At 44.5% G+C, this 27957-nt stretch overlaps 1 protein-coding gene across 2 annotated transcripts in view; it reads left to right on the top strand.

The window, feature by feature from the left end:
- RPRD2 (regulation of nuclear pre-mRNA domain containing 2) overlaps nucleotides 1–23195 on the top strand; it is a 47624-nt gene extending 24429 nt beyond the window's left edge. The window contains exons 3-12 of one of the 2 annotated variants that reach the window (XM_040411820.1): nucleotides 1692–1792; nucleotides 4154–4222; nucleotides 4881–4936; nucleotides 10975–11101; nucleotides 11199–11374; nucleotides 11824–12112; nucleotides 13021–13359; nucleotides 13447–13641; nucleotides 18412–21296; nucleotides 22560–23195. In XM_040411820.1, the coding sequence (XP_040267754.1) occupies nucleotides 1692–1792; nucleotides 4154–4222; nucleotides 4881–4936; nucleotides 10975–11101; nucleotides 11199–11374; nucleotides 11824–12112; nucleotides 13021–13359; nucleotides 13447–13641; nucleotides 18412–20888 (3829 nt within the window). In that variant the 3' untranslated portion in view covers nucleotides 20889–21296; nucleotides 22560–23195. The other variant, XM_040411819.1, reaches the window with a different exon arrangement.
- The last annotated feature ends 4762 nt before the right edge of the window (nucleotides 23196–27957 follow it).

Below are 27957 nucleotides of genomic sequence, written 5' to 3'. Positions count from 1 at the left end.
ACAGTTGCGGCCAGCAGCCGGCTTCGTTCCAATGACCTGTGGATCGCTTGGAGGCGTTTCGGTGAGGAACAAGTCCTCCCTCTGGGACGTCGTCTTCTCCTTTTTATTTCTGGGAAGGCGGAATCTTCCACCCGGCGGCTTTCGGCGTTGATAGCGCCTTCTTTATGTACATTTTTCTCTTGTCATTAGCAAATGGCAGTGCTTCGCCCAGTATCTTCTTTCTTTGCAGAAGGTGGTTGCCGTTTTCAAAGTCATCTCAGACATGGTTTTCTCTTCTCCTCCCCCACCCCCGCATTTTAGAGAGCGTTCTCTCCATCAGCCATCTAATTAGGCTTCTGAGGTTTGCTGGTCCATAACTAGCTCTTTCCGCTATATGGACTTTTACCAGTTTTTTCCTGGAGGTCTTTGTCAAAGCTGACGGCCTCCAAAGGGATGTTTTCCAGGTATATCTGTCTGACAGTTGCTTGGGCATTCCGCTCCTAAGACAAGGCACCGCCCAGCGGAGTTATGGCTTACCCGACCAGCGGTCGGCGCTTCTCGGGTTCATCTACTCCAGGCATTAACTTTCTAGTTGTAAAAGGCAGTGTCTTGGTCTCCGGGCACACGTTCACCAAGTTTTACAGGGTGCTTTCCTAGGCTTCGGCAATTGCTGCTCCAGGCAGCAAGCTCTTGTAGGCAGCAGTGGATTACGCATCCTCGGAGGTGTTTTTCTCCATGGGCGTGTGAGTTGTTTCCCTCCCCGTGGACTGCTTTAGGACGTCCCACGGTCCTGTGTCCCCCAATGATACGAGCAAGATAACGAGATTTTTGTGAACTCGCCTGTAAAATCTTTCTTGCTTAGTTCATTGGGGGACACAGCTCCCACCCAGTGGTTCTGTTTACCGCAAATCGTGGCTGTCGGTGGGCCAGTATAGTCCACAGTTCTGGTTCAATCCGACTAAGGTATTTTTCTCCGACTCCTATTGCTTGGGCACAAACTAATTATGCTCTCTCCAGGCTGGAGGGGGTATAGCCGCCAGGGGAGGAGTTAGAACTTTTCAGCCTAGTGTTGCCTCCTAGTGGCAGCAAGCAGCTATACCACGGTCCTATGTCCCCCAATGAACTAAGCGAGAAAGATGTTACAGGTGAGTTCACAAAAATCTCGTTTCACACCCTTTTCTTTCAGCACCCTTCTCTAAGGTGCTGGTCAGATTCTCCTGAGTACAGCACGAGACAGCTGCAGTCAGTCACCGTTTTCAGAAGTCTACCGCTGAGGACAGTGATTGGCTGCTGCAGTCGTATAGCCTGTCCCAGCACATTTCAGTGTTATGTGCTGGGATAGTGCTTGTGACCACAGCAGGCAATGATGGGCTGCTCAGAGCAGTGATAGTCCAGACACATCAACAGGAGAGTCGGACCAGGAAGGAGAAGGGTTGAGTGCGTTCTGCAGCGTCCATCTACTTTGAGCGCAAAGCGCAGATTTTGTTGCAGGAGTTGAGAAGAAAAAATTGATCCATTAGATAGATTTTTTATTTATTGGTGTGACTTGATCAGACCTTGGTGGACATGCTAGCAAAGTGCCATTAGTGTCACTGGCATTCACCAGGGCATCCATTATATCTTTGTTCTATGGGAGAGTAGAGTTGTAATACTAGCGTATACAGTTATGACCAGTGCACTGTGGAATTAATTGCTGAAATAATTTTTTAAAGGGATCCGTCTGTGTCAAAGTCTGCCGAGAGGGTCTTCAAGATATGGGAAGACAGAAGTGTTTACACCGAGGATACTATTGCTTCTTTCAGAACTGCTTTAAGTAAGTTGCATTTTCTTCCCTTGTGCTTCATCATGCATTTGCTGTACTTGAATAATTTTGTCGGCCATTTTTACTAGGGTACGGGGACGAAACATAGTTAGGGCTCGTTCACACAAACGTGTGAAGCCCGTGCTCCGGATTTGCGGACCCATTGAAATGAATAGGTCTGCATCCGTGATGCGGTATGACAACGGAACGGTGCCCGTGTATTGTGGATCCGCAGATGCGGTCCGCTATACGGGAATCGGACACCAACGGTTGTGTGAACGAGCCCTTACCGTATTTTTCGCCCTAGGCATTTTGCCCCATGCCTGCAGTATATTCCTGATTGGCTGCTCCTTCTCTAGCGCAGCCTGCTGGTGTCTGTCAGTATAGCACGGACAGTACAATACACTGTACTGCGTAAGCGATCAAAAGAAAGTCCCCTTGTGGGACAAGTAAATGGTAAATCTACAAGTTTAAAAATAATGGTAAGGCCTCATGCACACGAATGTGTTTTGTGTCCGTTATGTTTTGTTTGCGGATAGGATGCGGACCCATTCATTTCAATGGGTCCACAAAAATGCAGATGGCACACCGTGTGCTGTTCGCATCCGTATGTCAATTCCGTAGCCCTGCAAGAAATATAGAGTATGGCCTATTCTTGTCCGTTTTGCAGATAAGTATGGGAATTGTTAGAATGGATCCACAAAAAAAACGTATGCAGCACAAATGTCGCATGGACAGCATCCGTATTTTTTGCGGATCCACATTTTCTGGCCTGCATATATTTACGGTCGTGTGCATGTAGCCTCCGAGCTTTTCAGTGGAAAAAAAATAAAAATAAAAAAATCCCTTCACGTATTTGTAAGCGTCTGTAATAACCCAAAATTGTCACACAATTTATCCTGCACAGTGAATGGTTTGATTAAAGGAAAAACTATTCCAGAATTGCTGTAAAAGTGATCAGAGTCTTATGAAACCAATGAAAACTAAGTCTTCCCTTAAAATTCAAGCCCACACAGCTCCGTAGAGAGAGAGATTAAAAAAAAGTTTTGGCTCTTATGGGTCTATGTGTTTGTTAAAGCTGTAATTGTACCCACCTGGAGAATAAAGTTAGAGGTTCTGCAGTTTCTCTTGATAGATCATCAGCATCTGATCGGCAGGGGTCCGACACCTGGGACCCCTGCCGATCAGCTGTTTGAGAAGGCAGCGGCACCACGGCCTTCTCGCTGTTTGCCGCAGGCCCAGTGACGTCACGACTAGTATCACTGGCCTGGGCGGGGCTAAGCTCTGTTCACTTGAATGGAGCTTAGCCCCGCCCAGCCCAGTGTTGCTAGTCGTGACGTCACTGGGCCTGCGGCAAACAGCGAGAAGGCAGCGGCGCTACTGCCAGCACAGCTTCCTTCTCAAACAGCTAATCGGCGGGGGTCCTGGGTGTCGGACCCCTGCAGATCAGATGCTAATGATCTATCCAGATAGCACATCAGTATAAAATAACTGCAGAACCCCCTTTAAGTTGTCTATGCTGAAAAATGAACGCTGCTGTAAAAGCTTAATTGCTGTTTTTTCTGCCCCCCCCCCCCCCCCCCCCCCCCGATAGTTAATCAGTTACGTGTACCCCAAAATGGCGCCATTAAAAACTACAACTTATCCCACAATAACAACAAGCTCTCACATGACTACATGGATGGAAAAATAACAAAGTTACAGCTCTTGGAAGAAGACAATAAAAAAAATAATAATAATACAATTGCTTGGTCACTAAGTCCTAAAATGCTTAAAGGGGCAAGGGATTAAATCGCCATCACGTCCTCGTGCAGCGTAGGCCACTGTGACAACTGGCCGTCACGGCATTATGTAGTAAATGAAGTTCCCTGTTATCAGAGATGAGGCTTCAAACGCGTTCCAGAGGTGAAGTGGAGGACCGTACATCGGGACTATGCATGGTTTTACACGCTTCCATTAACTAAAGACAAAAATGTAACTTACGGGTCGTCTGAGATGTATAAATTTACTTCTGACAACCCTCCTTTAAAGACGACGACCTGTGAACTCTCCTGACACGTATGCTTTAGCATACTATTAAAAATTCCCTGTGTCATAACATCTGACGTCTGACCATATCCAATCAGTACGGCCAGTGTCTAGATTTTTATTGCTAGTAGGAATAGTGGATGAGCGGCATAACATGGAGTCATAAGAAAAGATGCTCCAGAATTGGTATTAGATGGGGGGTGCACATAGTTACTAAAACGGACTGTTTCAAATCATGGTGTCCAGGTTGACTTTTTCGTGTCTGATCATAGATTTTGTGCTGTGTTACCTTTGATTTGACTGTTTCTTTGCTGAGATTTGACACTTTCTCAATATTTGCCACAGGTGGAGGTTGGAGTAAACGGGAGAAAAGCAAAAGTGCACGTCCTAAACCTGCAGAGAAACCTCCAGAAAGTGAGTATCTGTTCAGGACAACCATTAGCAGCTTGCTATGACTTGTCGCATATAGCTCATCAGACTCATTTCATTGTTCCTTTGAGGGGTTCTAATATAATATGCTAATTAGATACCATATGCAAATGTTGCGGCTTTGAGACACAATTATAAAACAGGCGCTCTCTATGGCTCGTTGGAAGACTTGTCACTTCTAGTAACGCTGGATTTTTCTGTTTGCATTGTGGTAAAACTCGTGCTGCCACTTCATTATGTTTAAGCTCTGCTCCCATGTCTGAGACTAGGCAGTATGGGCGTCATTTATGATTGGATATATCTGCCGCAGATCCAGTCGCATGGGGGACTTGCGGCCAAATCTGCGACTTCTTCCCCATACATGCCAAAAATTGGAGTGGGCCAGCCGCATTTTCTAAGCCTGTTTTAAGCACAGAAAATGATAAAAATCTACGGCAGCAAAGGAACTCCTGTAGGTTTGGGCTGGTGGCGGATGCGCCTAAGTTATGTAGAGACTGGCGCAGGATGAAGACCGGCATCTAAAACACCGGTCTTAATAAATGACCCCATTTGTCCTCCGTCTAGATCAGCAGCAATATTCCAGGATGATCATGAGCAGTTCCGTTAACTGTAATAAAATCCTATCTGTTTTTCTGCGTTTTAGCTGTTCCAGAGACTCCCAAAGCCGTCTTAAAATCGAAGATTGTGGCTGAATTCAGGGTAAGAATGACATCGTTACTTATCCCCTTTAGGCCCAATCCAATTTTTGTTTCCTCTTTTTCATTTTTACCTCCAAGAGCCTGTGTACTTTTTTTTTTTGGGGGGAGGGAGATAAGTTGTGTATTTTAATGCCACCATTTAATTTACTACTATAACCCCCCCCCCCCTTCTTCCACAATTTCACGATTTGGAAATCTTGCACTACAACGATTGTGCCAATATCAAATATTCATTGTATTGTTTTATTAAAGGCTACGTGCACCTTTTGGGGCCAATTTTTTTTCTTATAGCATTATACTTCTTTTGAGCTAAAAATAACTTTTTTCAATTGGTTTTTATTAAAGGGGTATTCCCATCTGTTTAATCCTAATTTATTCTCTTAAATGTCCCCCAATAAACTTTTTACTAAATATATAGATTTAAAAAAACTACTATTCTTCAAATCGTAAAATACAAATTATTTGTTTATCAGCGCTGCCCATGGATACGGCCACCACTCGCCGGCCGCATCCATGGGCCGCGCTTGCGCACCTCATTCCCTGGTGATCTAGTGCCGGCCTCCATTCTCCGCCGGCCGCGCATGCGCTGATCTATTTTCCTTTGAGCCGCGTCGAAAATAGAGCCGTGCATGCGCGGCTCCAACGCAGCACAAAGGAATATAGTTTAGTGCATGCGCGGCCGCCCGAACAGTTCGTGAGAGGAAGAGACTGGTGCGGCCGGCGTGGAAGAGCCAGCGGGATGAGTATTTGTTATATATGCACCACTGATTGGGGGCTGATGGAGGCAGCAGAGCTGAAAGCACTGCTGTTCAGCCATAGTTCTAGTGGGGACGGGAATAGACAGATGTAGCAGAGCTGTATGTGTTGCGGGTCAGCATCAATGCTGGTGGAAGAGAGAAACTGATGTAGCAGTGCTGTATATGCGGCTGTTCTGACACAGTGTTGGTGGAAGAGATAAACAGACAGATGTAGCAGAGCTGTATATGTAACTTTTCAGACCCAGTGCTAGCGGGGGAGTAGAATAAAGATGTAGCAGGGCTGTATAAGAAGCCATTCAGCCAAAGTGATGTTAGGGGACTGGAGAAGACACGTGTAGCTGAACTGTATATGCATCTATAAAGATACATAGTGTAAGGTTTATACACAACTGGAGTACAGCTGTAATGGAAATAAATCTGCATCAGTGCTGGTGGGTGGGGGATGGGCAAGCTTTTGAGCTAATGTAGAATATGGAATTAAAGTTTTTAATGCACAGAATGGGTTTGTAAAAGATCAGACTGAGATTTTGTGTGTAAAACTGCAGAACAGCCAAGTGTTACTGTACACTGAGCTCACTTCCCATGGCTCTCTTTGAGGCCCCTCCCCTTGATGGGGAATCAGACACTGCAGGCTGCCAGACTGATGAGTCATACTCTTCACATGAACTAGCACGCAAGGACTGAGCTCTGTGTGATGTCATAAGGAGGTGTGGCCAGCCTTCACTCTAGCTGCCTAAGCCCGCCCAGCCTTAGCTGCAGAAAACCAGAAAGTGAACAGCTAGCTGGCAGCAATTGAGGATGAAGTAGCAAGATGGGAATACCCCTTTAACAATATGGAATCCTTTTTTCTGTACAGAGCTGTAGCTCTCCAGCACCTGCCTGTGGATTATTTTTTATCTTTTCTGTCATCTGAGGAGCAGACGGGCTCCTTATCTCTGCTCTCTGACCTTATAAACACTGATTAAAGCTCACTCTTTATCGTACTGATAAGAATGTGGTTTAAATAAGTGAAAGTACCAGTCACACAGTTAGAAAAACTGTTAACCCTTTGGTGTCTGAACAGCTCAATATTTTTATTTTTTTATTTTTATAAAGACCAATTGAAAATATGTTTAGACAAAAATAAGTTAAATGCAATCTAAACAAAAAAAAAATGCACTCCAAAGGTGCACCTATCCTTTAACCCCTTAAGGACTCAGCCTTATTTCACCTTAAGGACTTGGCCATTTTTTGCAAATCTGACCAGTGTCACTTTAAAGGGACACTGACAGGCCCAAAAAGCATATTTAGGTATATATATGACAGTACAGGTCTTATAAAGTGTATAAGAATCATCTAAGTATCCCCCCTGTCCACCTTATAAATACAGTAAAATGAAGTTTTATAACCTGCTTGAATCGTGTTCAATCTGCCCAAGGGGCGGCGTTTCATCTCCACTTGCGCCCAGCCAGCCTCGCCCCAACTGCCGTTTGAAGCGCCGCCCAGCGAAGTGAATATTGATGAGCTGGGCGGCGCTTCAAACGGCAGTTGGGGCATGGCTGGCTGGGCGCAAGTTGAGATGAAACGCCGCCCCTTGGGCCTTAAACACGATTCAACCAGGTTATAAAACTTCATTTTACTGTATTTATAAGGTGGACAGGGGGGATACTTAGATGATTCTTATACACTTTATAAGACCTGTACTGACATATATATATATACCTAAATATGCTTTTTGAGCCTGTCAGTGTCCCTTTAAGTGCCGATAACTTTAAAACGCTTTGACTTATCCAGGCCGTTCTGAGATAGTTTTTTCATCACATATTGTACTTCATGACACTGGTAAAATGAAGTAAAAAAAAAATCTTTTTTATTTATAAAAAAAAAAAACAAATTTACCAAAAATTTGTCAAAAATTGCAAATTTCCAAGTTTCAATTTCTCTACTTCTATAATACATAGTAATACCTCCAAAAATAGTTATTACTTTACATTCTCCATATGTCTACTTCATGTTTGGATCAATTTGGGAATGATATTTTATTTTTGGGGGATGTTACAAGGCTTAGAAGTTTAGAAGAAAATCTTGAGATTTTTCAGAAATCTTCAAAAACCCACTTTTTAGGGACCTGTTCAGGTCTGAAGTCACTTTGTGAGGCTTACATAATAGAAACCACCCAAAAATTACCCCATTCTATAAACTACACCCCTCAAGGTATTCAAAACTGATTTTACAAACTTTGTTAACCCTTTAGGTGTTGCACAAGAGTTATTGGCAAATGGAGATGTAATTTAAGAATTTTAATTTTTGGGCAAATTTTCCATTTTAATCAATGTTTTTCTAGTAACAAAGCAAGGGTTAACAGCCAAACAAAATGCTATATTTATTGCCCCGATTCTGTAGTTTGCAGAAACACCCTATATGTGACCGTAAACTACTGTACGGGCACACAGTAGGGCGTAGAGGGAAAGGTGCGCCGTATGGTTTTTGAAAGGCAGATTTTGCTGGACTGTTTTTTTTTTGACACCATGTCCCATTTGAAGACCCCCTGATGCACCCCTAGAGTAGAAACTCCATAAAAGTGACCCCATCTAAGAAACTACACCCCTCAAGGTATTAAAAACTGATTATTCAAACTTTGTTAACCCTTTAGGTGTTGCACAAGATTTAATGGAAAATAGAGATACAATTTAAAAATTTCACTTTTTTGGCAGATTTTCCATTTTAATATTTTTTTTTCCAGTTACAAAGCAAGGGTTAACAGCCAAACAAAACTCATTATTTATGGCCCTGAATTTGTAGTTTACAGAAACACCCCATATGTTGTCGTAAACTGCTGTACGGGCACACGGTAGGGCGCAGAAGGAAAGGAATGCCATACGGTTTTTGGAAGGCATATTTTGCTAGACTGTTTGTTTTTTTTGGACACCATGTCCCATTTGAAGCCCCCCTGATGCACCCCTAGAGTAGAAACTCCAAAAAAGTGACCCCATTTTAGAAACTACAGGATAGGGTGTAAGTTTTGTTGGTACTAGTTTAGGGTACATATGATTTTTGGTTGCTCTATATTACACTTTTTGTGAGGCAGGGTAACAAGAAATAGCTTTTTTGGCACCGTTTTTATTTATTTTTTGTTATTTACAACTTTCATCTATATACCTAATATGTATACAATTTTTTTTTATTTATGTAAGTTTTACACAATGATTTCATTTTTGAAACAAAAAAAAATCATGTTTTAGTGTCTCCATAGTCTGAGAGCCATAGTTTTTTCAGTTTTTAGGCGATTATCTTGGGTAGGGTATGATTTTTGCGGGAAGAGATGACTGTTTGATTGGTACTATTTTGGCGTACATGCGACTTTTTTGATCACTTTTATTACCTTTTTTGGGAAGTAAGGTGGGCAAAATTTCTATTTCCTGATAGTTTTTATTTTTATGGCGTTCACCGTTTAGGGAAAGTAACATGACCGTTTTATAGATGAGGTCGTTACGGATGCGGCGATACCTAATATGTGTAGTGTATTTTTTTTTATTTTTTTTTATTCAGTGATAAATGTTTTTTTAAAATATTTTTTCACTTTTTTTTTACATTTATTTTGACCCAGACCCACTTGGTTCTTGAAGATCCAGTGGGTCTGATGTCTGTATAATACAGTACACTATATAGTGTATTGTACTGTATTTTACTTACACTTTGTCTGAACAGATCTATGCCTTTAGCACAGATCTGTTCAGCACCATGGACAGCAGGATGCCTGAGAAGGCGTCCTGTTGCCATGGGAACCTTCCCCGTCTGCTCAGTTGTGGCCACAACTGAGCAGACAGGTAAGGAGGGGGGCTGCAAAGGCACAGCCCCCCCCCCCCCCCCGATGGGAGAGGGAGGGAGACCCCTCTTACTGTTAACCTTTTCCATACAGCGGTCCGTACGGATGTCAGCCGTTTATACCCCCATACTGTATGTAATGTCTCCTTGCGGCTGTGCTCCTTGTGGCCCCCCATACAGTGTAACGTCTCCTTGTGGCTGCCCCATACAGTGTAACGTCTCCTTGTGGCTGACCCCATACAGTGTAACGTCTCCTTGTGGCTGCCCCCATACAGTATAACGTCTCCTTGTGGCTGCCCCCATACAGTGTAACGTCTCCTTGTGGCTGCCCCCATACAGTATAACGTCTCCTTGTGGCTGACCCCATACAGTATAACGTCTCCTTGTGGCCCCCCATACAGTATAACGTCTCCTTCTGGCTGCCCCCATACAGTATAACGTCTCCTTGTGGCTGCCCCCATACAGTATAACGTCTCCTTGTGGCTGCCCCCATACAGTGTAACGTCTCCTTGTGGCTGCCCCCATACAGTATAACGTCTCCTTGTGGCTGCCCCCATACAGTATAACGTCTCCTTGTGGCTGCCCCCATACAGTGTAACGTCTCCTTGTGGCTGCCCCCATACAGTGTAACGTCTCCTTGTGGCTGCCCCCATACAGTGTAACGTCTCCTTGTGGCTGCCCCCATACAGTGTAACGTCTCCTTGTGGCTGCCCCCATACAGTGTAACGTCTCCTTGTGGCTGACCCCATACAGTGTAACGTCTCCTTGTGGCTGCCCCCATACAGTGTAACGTCTCCTTGTGGCTGACCCATACAGTATAACGTCTCCTTGTGGCTGACCCCATACAGTGTAACGTCTCCTTGTGGCTGACCCCATACAGTGTAACGTCTCCTTGTGGCTGACCCCATACAGTGTAACGTCTCCTTGTGGCTGACCCCATACAGTGTAACGTCTCCTTGTGTGTTTTTTTTCTTTAAAACTGGTATTTATCGCGATAAATTTTTTTAATATCGTTATCGTCTGAATATTTTTGATTTCGTCCAACCCTAGGGACACCTAAACCTTTTGCTGAAACCGCAGCGTGCAGCAGCGCTTCTAACCTTCAGGTTTCATTGCCTCACAGAATACAGAACCATGGAAAGTATATTGGTTACGTACTCTGCACACTGGAAAAGCAGAGCCGATGAAACCTGATGTCACGAAGCTCCCGTAAAATGTATTTTTTACACTGGCAGGCCTATGAGCCTGCAGCAGTTTGGTGTCGGCTATATTACTGAGCCTGCTCCATACACTCCTCACGCTGCTAATGAGCACTGCTACCTCCTTAAATAAGTGAGCTCATGTCTTTGGCGATAGAGGGGCAGTCTAGGTGCACAGACTAGTTTTATTTAAAAGAAAATCCATCTTTATTCGCATATGTGTATGTATTGGAGAATTCTCCCAGTTTCTGACCCATAATTATTTTTTATTTCCTCAGCCTCAAGGTCTGATTGATGACTTGCTGTCTTACAAGCGCTCACTGGATAATCTCGACCTCAAAGAGAAACAGCTTGCAAACATGAGAGTTGATGTGTGCAGCACGGAAACGCTAAAACGCCTGAAAGGTACTGAGCACCAGTGCTGTGGAGTAAGAGGCGCTTTTCCATGGCCAGTACTTAGATCTTCTCCAGTGTGACCAGACGTCTCTTACTTATGTTCCAGATAAAGCGGGAGGAAAGAAATTTTCGAAGGATTTTGAAGAGGCAAGCGCAAAGCTTGAGGAGTTTGTTGGCCTCCTGGACAAGCAAGTTAAAAATAGCCCCTCCTTGGCAGAAGTTATGGAGAATGCCGGAATATTCTATGAGGCCCAGTACCGTGAAGTCAAGGTTGTGGTGAATGTAAGTACATAGTCTATAAGCTGAATACCTTATATCGTATATCGCTATGCTACCTAACTACTAAAGACGATGCACGTTTATGTAATTCTGTTTATGTTTATGAGAACCCCCCCCTTTCCGAATGCTCTCATTGAGGTAATAAGATGGGGGTTCTCACGCCCTCACCAGTAACAATTATTGAAAGTCCCATTAGTGGGTCCCCTTGCAATCAGCTGTATAGGGAGACTGCTGCTGATCATGGGTGTGTTAAAGGGTAGATCATGCTTATTCTGCAAAAAGGGTCAGGGGACACTATGCACATGACAACGACAGGGCTAGTGAGTGGTGGGAGTCCAGCCATCAGGTATTGATTACCTATCCTGTGGATTGTGTTGAAAACTGTCTTTAGATGGTGGTTGGTTAGTAGAAAATGACATTTTTTGTGAAGCTAATACTTTGCTTTTCTGCAGGCTTATAAAACGTTTGCTAATCGAGTGAGTAATTTGAAGAAAAAGCTTGATCAACTAAAGGCAACTCTACCTGATCCGGAGGAGTCTCCCGTGCCATCGCCGGCCATGGATGCTCCTTCGCCCACCGGCTCAGAGTCTCCATTTCAAGGAATGGGAGATGTGAGCCCATTGTCACCAGAAGTTGAGCCGGTGCAGTCTGATTCACCTGAGCCTCCAAAGGACAATCGTATTGTGGAGGACATGGAGTTGTCTGATGTGGACGGTGATGAAGAAATGCCTGAGATAATTGGTATGTTTCAAACTCTACAGTTTGAAAGCACAATTAAATATTTTCAAGACTTTAGAGGGGTTTCACTCTCAACCTTGTGGAAAGAGGCTAGCTTCACACAAGTGTAAAACAGATGCATTTTAGCTCTGTATTTTCTGTGTGTGACCCGGCCGAACTAGGATGCTGTGAGATCAGGTCCGGCTCACCCATCCAAGATACTGAACATGTGAACAAATTGTATCAATTGTGAAAATCTTCAGCCAGGCTGTTAATTTGGAGCCGTGGATCATAGACTATAATGGGCTAACCTATTATTTTTCCGGACTAGAAGACGCACCTAGGAGTTAGAAGAGGAAAATAAAGAATATTTTTTCACACCACAAAATCAGATCCCTAAGCTCGATCTGCCTCAGATCTGACCTGATATCACACAGCATCAGGTCATAGTGCGTGCCTACGTCCACTACGTCCTGATGCTGTACTCAGTCAGAGCGTAGCGCAGAAGGAGGTTTCGGCCACGCAGTGATTCTATCTAGGGTTGTAGCGGGTATCCAATTATCGATAGCAAATCGATACTTTTGTATCTGCATCGATTCAATACCGGGACATTTACTGATACTAGGCTGTACTACTGCGCAGCTTAGTATCGGAGAACATGGCGCACGCTGCTCTCAGCGTGCGCCATTTTCTCCTCAGCAGCACAGGGGAGAAGTCACACCTGAGGTGTTAACTGCCGCAGATCGCAGCGCCCTGTCATAGGTTGGGTGCCGGCGCTATAGATATAGAGAGAGATGGTGATATATCTGATCCGCAAGACCAGTTGAAGACTAATCAATTGGCATGCCCATCTCATGTCGGGATATCAGAAGTACTTTAATTTGTAGTAATGTGTTTTTTTTTTTTTGTTTGTTTTTTTATATATATTGTAGTCGAAGAAAGAAATGATCATTCACAATCTCCAGCATCAACTTTGAAGGACACAGTCGGCTCTCCTGCAACCACTCAGCAGAGTGAGGCCACAGCTACAACTCCTGTCGTTACTTTGTCCCCATCCCCTTCACCGGTCCCCAGCAGTGCACCAACACAAGTCCTCTCCTCGGCTGTGACAGCTGTAACATCTGCTCCAGTATCAACAGCTTTTGCTAAAACAGTAACCGCTCCTGTCATTTCCCCATCAATTCCCCTTGGATTGCCAAACTTGCCCAATGTAGACTTGGGAAAAATCAGTTCCATCCTAAGTAGCTTAACTTCTGTCATGAAGACATCAGGTGAGTTTTGACTTGTGCTATATCCATAAGTCCTGACTTATTCATGTATGGAAATGTGCTTCATCCTTGACTTATGATTTCTTCTAGGTGTAAGTCCAGCAACCAAGCCTTCCCCTGGTACCCCAACAACACCAACATCTAATTTAGGTCCAGCTGCAAAGCAACCAGCACAGAGTGCATCAAACCCTTTGGCAAATATATTTTCCAAAGTGGAGATCACTCCTGAAAGCATTCTTTCTGCTTTGTCTAAAACACAGGTTTCCACCACCCCAAATTTGCAAGGTAAGATCTATATATCCTAACCTTCTTTTCATGGCCATGTGTGCTGCACTGATATGGACTTGATTTTGAGTGTACTTAGTTCTTTATATGTCATGAGCAGGAAAACCAGCAGAATGTCCTTTTCTTGTATATAGTTAGTAGTAGCTGTGTTCATATGAAAGATGTTCTGATGGTTAAGCACTCGTTTGGGACTTGAATTTGATTTCCTGTCCTTAAAGGGCATCTGTCCACAGATTTGTGCCTATGACACTGGCTGACCTGCTGAATATGCACTTGGCAGCTGAAGGATCTGTTGGCCCCATGTTCATATGTGCCCGCGTTGCTGAGGACAATGATGTTATAATATCTGCAAATGAGCCTCTAGGAGCAACGGGCTCAGCTCTCTGCAATGGCAATGCCCGCATTTCTCCTAGATTGCTCATTTGCATATAATAAAACATAATTGTTCTCAGCAATACGGGCATAACATGGGGCCAACACAGATGCCTTCAGCTGCCGAGCGCACATGTAACAGGTTAGCCAGTGTCATGGGTACTAATCGGCTGACAGATGCCCTTTAACTACCTACCTGTTGTGCCTGAGCTCAGCTTGGGCTCTGGGTAAAGTACTTTACTTAACTGTTTTGCTTGAGTCCAGCTCGGGCAGAAGGGGTAGGGGTAGCCTGCTTTAGCTGCTCATGTCTCCTGATTGTTAGCAGCTAGAGACATGGGCCTGGTCTTGTTTGAAAGCTGGCATTCCAAATTTGGAATGATCGAGGCAAAACCTGATTTTACTTTTATTTTCAACTGCATCCCGATTTCTAACAGATATCTTCCCATGTACTGAAGATGCTGTGATCACGGCATCTAAACATTCAAAAACCCCGAAGTGTGCTCTTCCGGGTCATTACCGGCATCCCCCTGTGGCCAATGGGGAGGCCGGCAATTGACTTAATTCACTTGGTGTCTCTGAAGAGACCCAGCATATTCGAGCTACAATTCTTATGTTGGCCAGCAGGCAGGTGAACATAAGACATGAGCAATTCACATATTACCCTGCTTCTGTATGGAACATGGTAATATTACACAGGCTACAAAAACATTAAAGGGAGTCTGTCATCACAGTTTCACCTTTTTAACCCTTCCCATAGCTTTCTAGCAGCATTACAGTTGATAAAAACTTTACCTTTATAAGCAATCGTGGACTTATAAAACTGGCAAAAATCATCTTAGTAGTATATGCAAATGAGGGCTCGCAAGTGCCAAGGGGCGGCGTCAACCTCGTAGGTGCCCAGGCAGCTCTGCCTTATCGTCGCTTCCCCCCGCCCAGTCTTTCCCTCTGCCCGCCCATCTTCTTACTACTTCTCTCGCCGAGATCCTGCGCCTGCGCGCTGAGTCCGTCGGCCGGCGCACTGCGATGTCCATTCCTGGTACGGCATCACAGTAATTAATGCGCATGCGCCGTCTAACTCGCCGTTAGCCGGCGCATGCGCATTAATTACTGTGATGCCGTGCCAGTAATGGACATCGCAGTGCGCATGCGCCGGCCGATGGACTCAGCGCGCAGGCGCGGGATCTCGGCGTGAGAAGAAGTAAGAAGATTGGCGGGCAGAGTGAAAGACCCAGTCCACGATTCCTTATGGTAAAGGTAATGTTTTTATCAACTGTAATGCTGCTAGAAAGCTATGGGAAGGGTTAAAAAGGTGAAACTGTGATTACAGACTCCCTTTAAAAATAGTAAAAAAATAAAGTTAAAATATATACAATTTTAAATGGCCCCCCTTTCTGTAAAACAAAAAAAATTTACATCACGGCGTCCGAAAACGGCCGTACTATTAAAATGTAAATTTTTTTTTTTAATATGGAGTAACAAAACCATTTTTTCATTGCTTCTCTTACCCAAAAAAATTTACTAAAAAAGTCCACCCAAAAGGTCACACGCTCCAAAATGGTATCAATAAAAACTACTACTGTTTAGACATAACAAACCTATACATATGCGGTATTGTTGTAATCGTACTGACCTTCAGAATAAAGAGCAAGTTTTGCCACAAAGGGAGCGCCAATTCCACCCTATTTGGACTATTATTTGTTTTCCCTTTTCCTACTACATTGTATGCCATATTAAATGGTGGCATTAAAAAGTACAACTTATCCAGCCAAAAAAAACAAGCCCTTATGGCTCAATTCACATGGCTCACTTGTATGGGTTCGCAATCCGGAAGGTGCTGTGCTTAACGGAAGCGCGGATCGAGCGCACTACGCAGTACTTCCGTGGTGTTTCTGTCCGTGCCTCCGCACCGCAAAAAAATAGAACGTGTTCTATTTTTTTTTTTTTTTTTACTGTGTGGATGGATCACAGACCCATTCAAGTTGAATGGGTCTCTATCTGTCCCGGCCACCACACGGACCAAATTGCGGTCCCCAATGCATGGAACGGCAGCACAATGGCCGTGTGCTTGAGCCCTAACATGGATATGTTACTGTAAAATTAATAAGCTCCAGGAACATAGGACAGAAAAATCAAAACTGAAAAAACAAAAACCCCTCCGGTATTTAAAGGGTTAAAATACTTCTGAATCTCTGGTTTAAAATTTCAATGTTTTAAAATGTGCCCCCTGTTCCAGGCATATTGCAACTCTGCATCATCTGCAGCAAGCACTGATCCCCAACCCCCCCCTGTTCAGTTGGATCCTGTCCACTTTTGGGGGGAGGGTCATTATATGACTTTCTGGCATTAATGAGTATTTTTACACGGGGGATAGGAAATTTACAGAACTGGAATTTTTCGTTCACATCTGCGTCATGGTTTCCAATCTGTAAGCTCTAGTGCTGTGATGGCTAACCTCCCGCACTCCAGCTGTGGTAAAACTACAACTCCCGATATGTACACTTGCTTGGCTTTTCTCAGAGCTCCATAGAAATAAATGGAGCATGCTGGGATTCGTAGTTTTACCACAGCTGGAGTGCATCTACAGTAAAAAAAAAAGTAGCTTTTGAGTTATTTTACATTTACTACTATCGTGTGTCTACAGCTGCAATGCAGACTTGTGCATCTCTATGGTAACAGACTACAAAACCGGTGTAGTCTGATCCTGCAGTCATACACCCTTCTTTTTGTCCCCTACCATCTCGTATGGCCCCATTCAGACGACCGTATGGCCCCATTCAGACGACCGTATGGCCCCTCCACCTTGCGACAAAAGATAGGACATGTCCAATCTTTTGCAGTGCGGAGACATGGATCTGAAGCCCTCAGAAACACATGGAAGTATCAGACTCCACAGGGTCTGTCGTCTCTTACCATGGAGACAAAGGCAGCTGTGGGTGTAAAATAATAGGTAATTTTTAATGATGACTGTATGAAAGTTTGCTTTTGTTTTCTTATTCCCACTACATCATATGCAATATTAAATGGTGGCGTTGGAATGTACAACTTGTCCCACAAAAAAAACAAGCCCTCATATGGCTATGTGAATAGACAAAAATGTTATGGCTCTGGGAAGGCAGGGAGCGCAAAAAAACGTAAATGCAAAAAAAACTAAAAACCTCCGGGGGTGAAAGAGTTAAAGAGGTTCTATGGGAATTAAGAAAATGAAAATACTTATTACTTTATTATAAATATATTCCGAAATACCTTTCTTTAGTTATAATGGCTGGTTTTGTCTAGGAAGCGATCATCAGGAGAAATAAAATTGCTGTCGTCCTATTAGTGCACACAGAACCTGTCCTAATCACATAAGAGGACAAGTTACTTCACAACACTGAGCTAAAGCCCTGCCTCGTCCTCCTCTCTGCTCGTCGGGGGTTATGATCCTGTATTCATAATCCCTGAGAATAGGGCAGAGAGGAGGATGAGGCAGCTCTTTAGCTCAGTGTTGTGAAGTAATTTGTCCTCCTGTGTGATTAGGACAGGTTTTGTGTGCACTAATAGGTCGGCAGACATTTTAATGATTTCTCCCCAGACAAAAAAAAACCATTATAACTAAAGAAAGGTATTTAGGAATATATTTATAATAAAGTAATATTTAAGTATTTTCATTTTCTTTCTTCCCGGAGAACCCCTTTCACCGATCCTGACATTGTGAACTAAGTATCCTGACATTGTGAACTAAGTATCCTGACATATACAGCGGAGCCCAGGGATCTCACGGCACTTACTGTTATACCTGGGCGGCGCTCCGTTCTCCCGTTATGTCCTCCGGTATGTTCGGGGACTTGGTTATAGTAGGCGGAGTCTGCCCTTGTTCTGCTGGGCGTATCCTTCTCCTAGGCTGTAGTGCTGGCCAATCGCAGCGCAGAGCTCACAGCCTGGGAGGCTATGAGCTGAGTGCTGCGATTGGCCAGCGCTACAGCCTAGGAGAAGGATACGCCCAGCAGAACAAGGGCAGACTCCGCCTACTATAACCAAGTCCCCGAACATACCGGAGGACATAACGGGAGAACGGAGCGCCGCCCAGGTATAACAGTAAGTGCAGGGAGATCCCTGGGCGCCGCTCTCCATGTCTGTATGCTTAGTTCACAATGTCCGGATCGGTGAAAGGTCCTCTAAGTATTGCATTTGTATTTCTCCTGTGAAATATGACTATTTGCATGAGGCTTTAATCAGTGTCTCTGACTCGCATGTGAACGATCCTTACATCAATATGCTGCTCATCACTTTTTTGCCACCTCAGTTTATTTCTTCATTTAGTAGCATCTGGGATTTGTCGGGAAATTGGGTAAGATTCTTATTTTTAGCATTATTGATGTTTATTTCTTCTAGTAACTCTATTCTAATAACTTTTTGCAGGTCTTTCTAATCTGATTCAAAGCGTTGCTCTACACAGTGGCTCAACAACCATCACTACTTCAACGGCACCCATGAATACGGCTGTTCAAACTGTCAAAGATAAAAATACCCCATCTGTAACACCACCTTTTCTTCCTAAAACGTATGGTTTTTCTCCCACGAACACAAATGCTGATGTTTCATCCACATCTGTGTGTAAGCCAAACGTCCCACCTAGCTCAAATGTGAAACAACCAGCATCCATTGTATTGCCATCTCAGCCTCCCGTGACAGACGAGAAGATCAGTAGCCAGCCTTCAGAGACGCGAAAAGCCCCTGAGGAAGTGGAGTCTTCAAGTCTTGAAATGAAGATCCATAATTTCTTGAAAGGGAATCCAGGTTTTAGCGGGCTAGATTTGAATATCCCTATTCTCAGTGGTTTAGGGTCCACCGTTGTTCCAGAACCCTCCTCAGATTATCAAAGTGGACCCTCAAGCACCTCGCTGGATAATGTAGATGGAACTCCGGTCCGTGATGAAAGAAGTGGAACGCCCACCCAGGATGAGATCATGGACAAGCCGACTGCCAGCAATGTCGATAGCATCTCTTTGTTATCGAAGATAATAAGCCCTGGCTCTTCTACCCCCAGTAGCACACGGTCCCCTTTGTTAACTAAAGACACGGAATTTCAGAAACATCAGCCTTACAGGTCTTATGGTATTGGTGGAAATTCGCCAAATGCTTACCGACAGACATCCGACGCTATGGAAAAACTTTCAGGAGTCGACTCGACATTGGAGCAGTATTTTCCAGACACACCATTTCACGAAGATGAAGACTACCGGGACTTTGAATTTGCTGGGCCACCATCTTCTTCTGGTGGGAATGTAGATAAAAGACCATCAAAATCTATCCTGAAATCAGGCATGCATTTAGATTCAATGGAATATCCACCATCCCAGAATTTCAACCAGACACAAGATTTTAGACAGACCTTTCCTCACTCTATGCAACCTTCTTTTAACACTGGGGAGAAGGGCGGCTCATTATCTCCATCCTCTGATAGATACGGCGGCTATAATATAAGAGGAAATAATCTTGAGACCAGCTCCTCACCATCCCCTCCAAAAGATGATCCTTTTTACGCATCTGACACTAACCATAATGTACCAATGCTTCACTCAGTCATGGGGCAGTCGCAGTATCCAGAATCTGCTCATGCTCCTCAGAACAGACAGTCAAATTTTCACCCCAATAATAACCCTCCTCCACGAACAGTTGGCGCCGAGCAATCGTCTTCCACTCTTTCAGAATCCACAGCAATGGAATTTAAAAATATGCTAAAGAACGCCTCCCGCAGGCCATCTGAAGAAACTAAGTTTGGACAGGCAAGCTTTAACGAAGACGTTCAGATGTCTGGTCGGAGCCATACTGGAGGAACGTCCGAAGACCGATCGGAAGAGCAGTATCGCATCGAAACTAGAGTTTCATCATCATGCGTTGACTTGCCAGATAGTACTGAAGAAAAAGGCGCTCCTATTGAAACCTTGGGGTATCACAATATGGGAAACATGAGGTACCCTGGGGAGCCAATTAAAACTGTAGAATCTATGAGGATTGGCATGAAAGCTGGAAGGCCACATGGGATTGATGGGAACAGAAGTGGTTGGTTTGAAATGGGTAGTACAGGGAGTTCTTTTGATGATGGTCCTCCAAGTGCTGACGAGCAGCCTCCTGTAGGTGGCAGCACTGGGTATAAAGCACAGTACGAGGAGCACTTACCAAGGTTTCAGGACTCTGTCAGTGACTTTAGGGCAAAAAATCTCCCGCCTTTTGATCATCTCTTGCCGCCACCCCCACCGTCCATGGTTTCTCCATTGGATCGGGGTGGACCGTTTCAAATGGAGCAAACAATGCCCCCTAGTGGCCCCCCACCTGGCTTGCCACCTGATCATGGAACCATGTTTTCTAGAGACATTTCTGTCTCTTCACGGCTGCAATCTGTGGAACCATCAAAAACATTGCCTCATGTTCCTCACCCTCCCCCCCCAGAACATGGCGGAAATCCTTTCCCTATTCATCACTCAACAGAACATGGCGGCATTCCGTTCTCACCACCTCCTATACACAATCCGTTCCCACAGGACCATAACGCAATCCATCAAGGGGCGATGGAGCCTTTCCCCATGCATCCTATGTCTGCGCGAGATCATGAACCCTTATCTCGTGAAAATAGTAGTCAACACAATCAGCCTCTGGGCAGGATGAATGAACCATTGGGTCCTATGCCTAGAGACCACCATGGAGGTTATAGCGGTCCTCCACATCATGTTCACCCACACGGCCCACATCATATGAACACTGGTGGCATGCGAGGACCACGACCTCTGTTCAGACCTAGAGAACCATACCACAATTTAAAACGACCACGGCCACCTTTTGGAAGGGGCTCGCAGTTTTTCCCCCCAAAACGGCCTTATTATCAACCAAGATACTAATGCAGCAGTGGCGGATTTTTTTTTTTTTAAAGCTGCGGCACTGGAATTTGTATTTGTCCAGTTAAGCCTTTGGTTTGGAAGTTCTGAGATATCTGTGATAAAAGCTGAAAAAAGTATGTTTGCTCACTGAGGTAATAATAATAAAAAAAAAAAATCACATGAAAAAAATGACATAGGGGATTTTTTATTTTTTTTTTTCTTTCCAATACTCACATGGTGTCCAAGTTCCAAAAGGGCTAATTTGACCCTAACACTCGGTGGCAATGCTGTTATGGTTCCGAGATGCCCAGTATCAAACAATTCCTAATAAACCCTACCTGAGCCAATCAATGAAGTCAAAAACTGTCCTCCCGTTCTTTTCATTGAAGCCAGTCCAGATCAGCCCATTGCTTTCAAAATCTCAGATAGGTGAGTCACAAGGGAAATGTATTAAGGAGATCAGTGTTTTTGTTTTGTTTTTCACAGCAAAATTTTGGAGTTTGTTTTTTATTTTTTTTGTTTTTTTTATGAATCGTTAACCAATCTTTCTCTGCCTGCTCCCTCTGAATGTCCTCACACACCCTACAGTTAAAAGAAACGCAACTCCAAATGCAGTAAAGCTACGGTCCAGCATGGCACGTTTCAGGACTTAATCCGGCTACGGTGAATTGCAGCCTGATGTCCTTTCAGTATGAGGAGGAGAGTATGAACACGTGGTGGCTTTAGCAGTACTCTCAAGTTGTGCATGGATCTGCTTAGTTATACGCGTCACACAATTAAGAGTACTCCGTTCATTAGGGCGTGTCGGATTATACCGTTACGCCCAGTGTTTGTACTGAACACGTATACAATGCCAGAACCTGTATAATGGAGATTGTACTCATGAGCCTTAGTTTTCTGTGTGCAGTATGTAAAAGCCAGCAGAACTAGTACGTCTTCTAGGGTGATATCTCTAACCATTATGTATGCAATATGAAAAAAAATTTAATACACATTAACAAAAAAACGAATATATTAATTTAGTATATGTACATAGCGTACATTTGTCTTCTGCATCCTATTGTAACACAATATTGTATGTGTGTCCTCCACAATCTTAGACCTCAAGTGCATGGCCGTATTTTATCATCTTACAACCGGAGTTGTACGGTGTCATAACACCTTGCCCTTAATGTACCACAATCTTGATTTCAGAGTGTATTTTTCCATCTTATTCTCATTCGTTCGAATTGAAAGAATTGGTGTGCTTCATTGTCTGCTGTATGTATGGAAGCAGTGGTGGCTGGGCTTTCTAGTACATTATCCCTGCCGTGGGCATGAGGCACTGCCTTGATGCCGACTATGTTTAGTTGCATAGCACTTTCCTGATCGTTCACGTTGGTGCCGTATACATAGAGTAGCCTGCTGCGTCCCAGTAAACATTAACAGATTTCAATAATACAGGTTGCTCTCGGCTTTTACTGCCTGAAGAAGAAATACGAAGCAATAATCTCTCCCTTGTGATGAACGCTTCTTATTTTACTGGCAGGTTTACAGTTTGTGGCTTTCATGCACCTATAATCCAATCCAGAATACCTTCTGTGTGTGCAAACTAAAAAAAAACAAAAAACCTTTTTTGAATTCTGTCCTATTTTAAAGAACTTGTTTGCTTGTATGTTGTCAGTAAACATTAAACTGCTGATTTCTTCGTAGGGTTAGTTAATTGCGTCGACGAAAAAGCCTAGTGTCACAAGTTGGTTCATGTGATTGTATGATATTCGGAGGCGTCTGTCACCCGGAAACGTAATTACTATAGGTGGTCAGGAAAACAAAAAAAAAAAAGCACACTCAACTCCCATTTCATGATGGTAAGTTAGGCAAATATAAACTCCGCCATGTTAGTGCTGTATGAGATCAGCCTTACTTTGGGGGTGATAGTAGGCATTATTATTTAGTTCAGATCAGAAATAAAATCAAGGGTTCAAAAGATCGGGTGCTTTAAAAAAATGTAACTGTCTCATTCTTGTCTGTCTACTGATATCTGCCATTGGAAAGCCCCCAAACATCCTGCCAAAATCACAGGGTCAGCTTTTACTTACTTTTGGTCTTTCAAACACAGCCAGCTTACTTTCCTCTCCTCCCCCCCAATGATAGATCTATTCTTGTTTTCCCCCATGACATTATGACATTAATTGGAGGATATAACGAACACTTGACTAGACTAGTACGCTAACTACATGTAGATCATTCAGTTGGATTCTGACCTGTGAATGTTCCGCATTCCCAAAATCTTACTGTGCAATGGTGTAGATTTCCTACTTCTACCTAACATCGTCTGCTATAGGGCAGTGCTTGGGGTCCATTTACACGTCCGCAATTTCGTTCCGCATTTCGTTCCGCATTTTGCGGAACGGAATTGCGGGCCCCTTCATTTCTATGATCCGCAATTCCGATACCGAAAAAAATTAGAACATGTCCTATTCTTGTCCGCAATTGCGGACAAGAATAGGTATTTTCTATTAAGTGCCGGCGATGTGCGTTCTGCAAAATGCGGAACACACATCGCCGATGTCCATGTTTTGCGGATCTGTGGATCCGCAAAACACACACGGACGTGTGAATGGAGCCTTAGGATGCCAGGTGTCCTATTGCAGATCGAGCAGTGAGGGAGGGCTTATGGTGCAGCCAGTTGCCTTAGGCTGCATTCACACGTCCGTGCTGTGTTGCGGACCCGCAAATTGCGGGTCCGCAAAACACCAGACTGCACCCCCATAGAAATGCCTATTCTTGTCCGCAAGCTGCGGACAAGAATAGGACATGCTCTATCTTTTTGCGGAGCTGCGGACCCAAAGATTTGGGCCGCGCTCCGCAGATGCGGACAGCACACTGTGTGCTGTCCGCATCCATTCCGTCCCCATAGAGAATGAATCGGTCCGCACCCTTTCCGCAAAATTGCGGAATGGATGCGGACCCATTTAGCGGACGTGTGAATGGAGCCTTAGGGTCCATTCAGACGTCCTCAACTGTTTTGCGGTGTGCAAATTGCGGTTCCGTAAAACACTGACATCTGCCATGTGCGTTCTGCATTTTGTGGACCGCTCATGGCCGGCGCGATTATAGAAATACCTTTTCTTGTCCGCAGCTGCGGACAAGAATAGGACATGTTCTATTTTTTTGCTGAGCCGTGGAACAGAAGTGTGGATGTGTACAGCACACTGTGCTGTCGACATCTTTTGCGGCCCCGTTGAAAATGAATGGGCCCGCACCCGTTCTGCAAAATAGCGTAACTGATGCGGGCACAATTTGCGGACGTTTGAATAGACCCTTACAGTCAGATAGATGGGTAAGGAGGGATTGGGTGGCTCCTTTTACTGTTTTTGTAGTATATTTTCTACAGTCTAGGTTTCAGTAAAGCAGAGAGCGATGAATTTCCTTTCAGTTTTAAGTCTCAAATGTAGTGTAGGAACAAATTACAACTCTTGTGATCTCCTTATCTTTTCCATGTTACCAATAACGACCTAAGGTGGCCCTACTCGTTAATCCTAAATTGATCAAAATGGATTTCTACCAAAACGATTGTCTGGTATCCCGAAATGACATAAAAATAAGTCTGAATAGTTTAGTGTAATATTTTCTTCTGATAGTTGGATGAAAGATCCTTTGTTAAAAAAAAAACAAAAAAACATGTTTGTGGACAAAAGATCTTAAAATAACATTCCCCAAAAAATCTTCCATCCATCCCCTGATTTCATTGAACGTGTAAAGTGGACTTGATTGTATCTGATCAGTGAGGGTTTCTTCTACTCTCTTAGTAAATAAGACCCTTTTTTATGACGCCCCAAAAATGTGCTAATAAGGGAATTTCTAGCAGTTTTGGCAAGCTGCAAAATGTTTGTTTGGGGAGTTAAACAGTAGAGTTCTAAAGAATGTCGGAGCCTTTGTTATAATGCTGTAAATATGAATTGCTTTTTATTCCCTCGTCCTTTTCCTCTTCTACAAATGCTTCATATGTGTTCTTTGTGAAATCAACCTTTTGCATTTCAGCCAGTAACAATAAACTGGAGGTGGTCTGATGTGTGTTCATGTAATAAACTAGATTGTTTGCACTACATTTTTTTTTTCCCTGGACATTTCAAAAATGTTGATAAAATGTAATCCCTACATTTCTTGTGCAGTACATATTGTCTAAATTCATTGTAGGCTTTGGACCAGTTAGGTTGTAAATACGGTAGATTTATGTAGGGTGGGACTTTATGGGTCATGGAAAGTTGGAGCAAAATTAATTCTTGAAGGACTCCTAATGGAGGAAGACTGTGTTCTTGAACTCAAAGTAATGTAAATAAGTCTTCCTGAGAAATTAGTGAAAAGGTATGTTATCCTTCAGACGGTCAGAATAAGGTGTACAATTAAAAATGAACTGGTGGAAGATTGGATCCTTCAGGCACTAGATTTATAAACTAGTAGAAGACAGTGGGAAGATGGCACTTGGAGCATGGCTTCTACAAGTTTTCCTTTCAGTCCATGCTGAAAGAGGGAAATGTAGAGCTTTTTGGGATGAAAAGTCTTGATGACTGAATTCAACCCAGAATCGGTAAAGACCGTCTTTCTAAAGTGTGTAGTTCAGACATGATCTGACCCCAGGTGGATCTTTTGACTAGGCAAGGGAGGATACAGAATAGTTATATTTAGACCTATTTTCTTAGAACTAAGACCTATTATGGTAGGATTAGAACTCCCATTATGGTAGTTCCTGTGTAAGTCAAGTGAAATTTATGGTCCCTCTCAGCACAGAAATTTAAATCGATGGAATTCTAATGCACTTAGACTTTCTAGTCACGTTCCTTTTAATCTCGGTGTGTATGCTGAGGTGCAGATCATATTTGTAAGAATATACTCAAGTTCTAGATCTACAAGGATAAAAAGAAAATGGCTGAAATATTCTATTAGATTTATGAACTGGTGGAAGATACTGGGAGGAGGGCACTTGGAGCATGGCTTCTAATAGGTTTCCTTTGTGGATATAGCAATGGTCAACATCCATGCTAAAGAAGGCAATATAGATCTGGTTTGGATGAAAAAATCCCACAGCCCTCATACACTGATAAATTTTTGACGTTCAGGCTCCATATCTCACCATCCACTACAGCTTCAAATGTGAGACTAACCTCATTTCTCTTGAATGCATTGGGGGACACAGCACCATGAGTATATTCCCAGCTGACACTAGAAGTAAAAAGTGTTGGCTCCTCCTATCTGGGCTCTACCCACTGCAGATGCAGGAGCAAACCATTCCCCCCCCCCCTAGTGTCTTTAGGAGGCAGACACAACCTGCTTTTTTCCTGCAAGTCTTGCTGGCATTTAGTTTTATGTTTTCTTTCTTTTCCTCTTTATGCACCTTTTTACTCCTGCTGCAGGTGGGTGCTCCATCGTGGGCTGCCACTTTAGTTGCACCCTCTGCGGTCACGTACTTTGGTACTGCTGGTCATCCAGTCCCCATTACTGCCGCCGCAGTGGCTTGCCAGCATTCCCACGGGCCCCGTGTTGAGTCTGCTGATAGGGTGACCCTGCTGCGCCTGAAGATGTCAGAGGGTAAGTAAAGCTTCCCCTCTCCCCCCTCTGGACCACGGATCCCCTTCTACCTTGGCGTCTGTTCATGGGGCTCAGGGACGCATGTGCTGGACACATGGTCCTGCAATCCTGCCTCCCGGTCGGTTCCCCTTTTTCTTGGTGGTCTCCTGGGTGCCGCTCCCTCGCTGGGGTCCTCATCTTTCATCCCCCCCCCCCCCCCCCCCCCCGCTTATGTGTGTGGCCGTCCCTGGATTTTTGGCCCTCTAGGCCACGACCTAGCTCCGCCCCCTTTTTATTCCCGGCGACTCCTCTCATTGGGAGGGATCTCCGACCTAGCTCCTATCACGGCTAGGCGCATTTTTTTTTTCTTTCATCTGAAGGGGCGGTTTCTTCTGCTGAAAAGGAGAAGAGGCTCCATCTTGCAGCTTAGGGCCTGATCGCGATTAAGAGTGTTTCTGTCCTCCCTTCGCTGCTTCTGCGCTTCGTGGGGCACAGCACCTGGGGCCTGGTAGGATAGCCTCTCTGGCGATACGCTTTTCTGTAGTTGGTCTCTTTTTGCCATCATGTCCTCTGCTAGTACGGACCCTAAAGCCCGGGTGCCTATTGGGGTGGCTATTTTTAAGGCTTGCTCTAAGTGCAGTAAGGGTTTTCCTTCCCCGCAACCTAACTTGCTCTGCGCGCAGTGTGTTGCTCCCATGCCCTCTACTGACGCCCTGGCTCCCCCTGCGGTGGCGGTCCCTCCTGATTGGGCCGCCTCACTGTCCCAGGCCATAGGCGACCTTGCCAGCCGGTCCATGGTGCAGGCGCTGGACCGCTTGCCTGCTCAAATTGCGGCAGTCTCTGCCCTTCATAGGGACCATGTTGCTGAAGGGGCTCGCCCCCGCTCTGATACCCGGTCCCGTAAAAGACCTCAAGTGATCTCAGCCGTGTCCCGCTCATCCTCAGCGTCCTAGTCACTCCCTGGACAAGTCTGAGGCAGGCGAAGTCTTGTCTTCTGCCGCTCCTGGCTACACCTCTGACTCAGATTCTGTATCAGAGCAGAGTTCTTATTTCTGCGGCCTTGCAGGACCTCATTAGGGCAGTTAGAGACGCTCTCCATGTGCAGAAGGGTACTCCCTCTTCTCAGGATCCTGTGTCCTTCCGCCGTTCCAAGCGTTCCGTGTTTGGTTTTTCCTAACCACCCGGACCTCGACGCACTCCTGGCCAAGGAGTAGCGTCAGCCTGATAGGCGCCTGCAGATCTCTAAGGGTTTGGACGCTCTGTTTCCTTTCAGTGCAGAATCCGTGACCCTCTGGTCAGTCCCACCTCTGTTTGATCCTCAGGTGGCCCGTTTGGCCAAGGCCACCACCCTTCCCTTCGCTGATGAGGCTTCCTTGTCGGATCCAGTTGACAAGAAGATTGATTCCTTGGCTAAGGCTGTTTTTGTAGCAGCAGGCTCCGCTGTTCAGCCTGCTTTTGCTGCCTCCTGGGTCGCCAAAGCCTGCGTGGTCTGGGCCAAGCAGCTCATTAGTTTGCTGCTGGATTCTGCTTCAGGTGAGGTTTC

The sequence above is a fragment of the Bufo bufo genome, chromosome 11 (assembly GCF_905171765.1).
Source record: "Bufo bufo chromosome 11, aBufBuf1.1, whole genome shotgun sequence".
Taxonomy (NCBI): Eukaryota; Metazoa; Chordata; class Amphibia; order Anura; family Bufonidae; genus Bufo; species Bufo bufo.
The sequence above is the reverse complement of the archived record's forward strand: the minus strand, read 5'-3'. Positions and strand labels throughout refer to the sequence as shown.